Source organism: Benincasa hispida, unplaced genomic scaffold, assembly GCF_009727055.1.
Source record: "Benincasa hispida cultivar B227 unplaced genomic scaffold, ASM972705v1 Contig1214, whole genome shotgun sequence".
NCBI lineage: Eukaryota > Viridiplantae > Streptophyta > Magnoliopsida > Cucurbitales > Cucurbitaceae > Benincasa > Benincasa hispida.
The window spans coordinates 12,908-14,796 of NW_024063764.1; the positions used below are offsets into that span (position 1 = coordinate 12,908).

The 1,889-nt window shown below is 39.0% G+C and overlaps 1 protein-coding gene across 1 annotated transcript; it reads right to left on the bottom strand.

The window, feature by feature from the left end:
- Positions 1 to 224: 224 nt before the first annotated feature.
- LOC120068845 (uncharacterized mitochondrial protein AtMg00860-like) lies at positions 225 to 647 on the bottom strand. Its single transcript, XM_039020478.1, has one exon. The coding sequence runs from the start codon at positions 645 to 647 to the stop codon at positions 225 to 227; it is 423 nt and encodes a 140-aa protein (XP_038876406.1).
- Between the last annotated feature and the right edge of the window lie 1,242 nt (positions 648 to 1,889).

The following is a 1,889-nucleotide window of genomic DNA, read 5'->3' on the forward strand; positions in this document are numbered from 1 at the left end:
CTGAGTGAAGAAGTATTTCAGACTCTTGTGGTTGGTGAAAACCTAAATCTTTTCCTCATACAAGTAGTGTCTCTAGATCTTCAGGGCAAACACCACCGCTACCAATTCCAAGTCGTGAGTACGATAGTTTCGTTCATGGTTTTTCAACTGGCGGGAGGCATAGACCACTCTACCTTGTTGCATAAGCACACAACCCAAACCCTTCTTAGAAGCATCACTGTAGATTACGAAATTCTCGAGTCGTCTGACATGGTAAGAATCGGTGCTGAAACTAACCTCTGCTTGAGGTCTTGAAAACTGTCCTCACAAGCTTTGCTCCAAACAAATGAAGCTTCCTTCCTGGTTAGCTGAGTCAACGGTGTGGCCATGCTAGAGAAATTCTCTACAAACCTATGATAGTACCCAGCCAACCCCAGGAAACTGCACACCTTGCTGACCGTCGTAGGGTAGGGCCAATTGGTAATGCCCTCAATCTTAGCTGGATCCATTGAAACCCTGTCCTTCGACACCACGTGCCCAAGAAAGGACACCTTTCGAAGATGTTCCTCATGTTCCGCCTCTATCTTGGAGTAGACCAAGATGTCATCAATGAAAACGATTACAAAGGTGTCCAGGAAGTCTCTGAACACCCGGTTCATCAAATCCATGAATACCGCTGGAGCATTGGTTAGAAAGAAAGACATTACAATGAACTCGTAATGCCCGTATCTGGACCACCACCCCCAAATTTAAAACAATGCTTGCCCTCAAGCATAAACTAAAGATTTCTCAAAATTTCAATTCGCCTTTACCTTGCCTAGGCTTCTCATGGTGCCTTATTCAAATTGTTGAACCAATGCCTTATTAATTTCTATCCTAATCTCTTCCTAAAATATTTCTAACCTTTAGGGACCGCGAGCTTAATCTTAAAAAAAAAAAAAAATCTTTACTTATTTCCCAGGACATTGCATGATTTATTTCAAATTTTATCAAACCGGGGTGTTCATACGGTTTCGACCTTTGCATGATTCAGATATTTGTTTTGTGATATTACACTAATCCGAGTTCCTAGCATTCATTTTGGCTTGCCCCCACGGGTGTCATGCGGGCATCTAACTACGAGCGAGACGCTCTTTTCAGTCAAAACTCATACCCATCTCTTTATTTGGCAACGGAGTACAATCACTTAGCTTCTATGTTGATCATGATTCCCACCTTCGTTTTGGCTTGCCCCCATGGGTGTCATGCAGACGTCCAACTATGAGTGGGATCCGATCTCAACGTTTTTTTTTTAAAAAAATTGAAATGAAGTTCTGAAAATAACCCCCCTAAATTTAACACCCAGAAATGTCCTCATTGCTAATACTTTCTTGCATATTTACTACTATCTATGATAGTCAACTCTTTTTTGCGTACTTCTAATCTTTTTGATTTCAACATTTTGATCACAATAAAAGAATGTGACGGATTAATGCAATGGGCTTAAAAACATGCGATTAGTGGAGCTTTCAATTCAATTAAAAAAAAAAAATCAGACCATCGCAATCACAATTATCAACCCATCAAGGAAATGATGCTGGGGTGAAAAATTAAATTTGGGGGTTATTTTCTTCCTTGCCTCATCTTATTTAAATTTTTGTACCTCTCACTTCCAATTTAATATTGTTGAATTCTACTTTCGCATTCTTCCTTGTTTTGCTCAATATTAAATTTTTGATTACTTAATTTTGCCGCCGCAATCATTCGTTCCCCATTATGACTTTAATGATGAAGTATATGCTTCTTTTCTTATCACATGAACAAGCGTCAGATTAATTTCAGGACAATCAATTCACAAAATATTTCTAAAATTTAGTGGTCTACTAGCTTTACTTCAAACCTATTTTTACAAATTTTTCTGAGTCCATCGC

Excerpts from the sequence above, each read along its gene's own strand:
- LOC120068845 (XM_039020478.1), bottom strand. The coding sequence starts at position 647 with ATGGATTTGATGAACCGGGTGTTCAGAGACTTCCTGGACACCTTTGTA.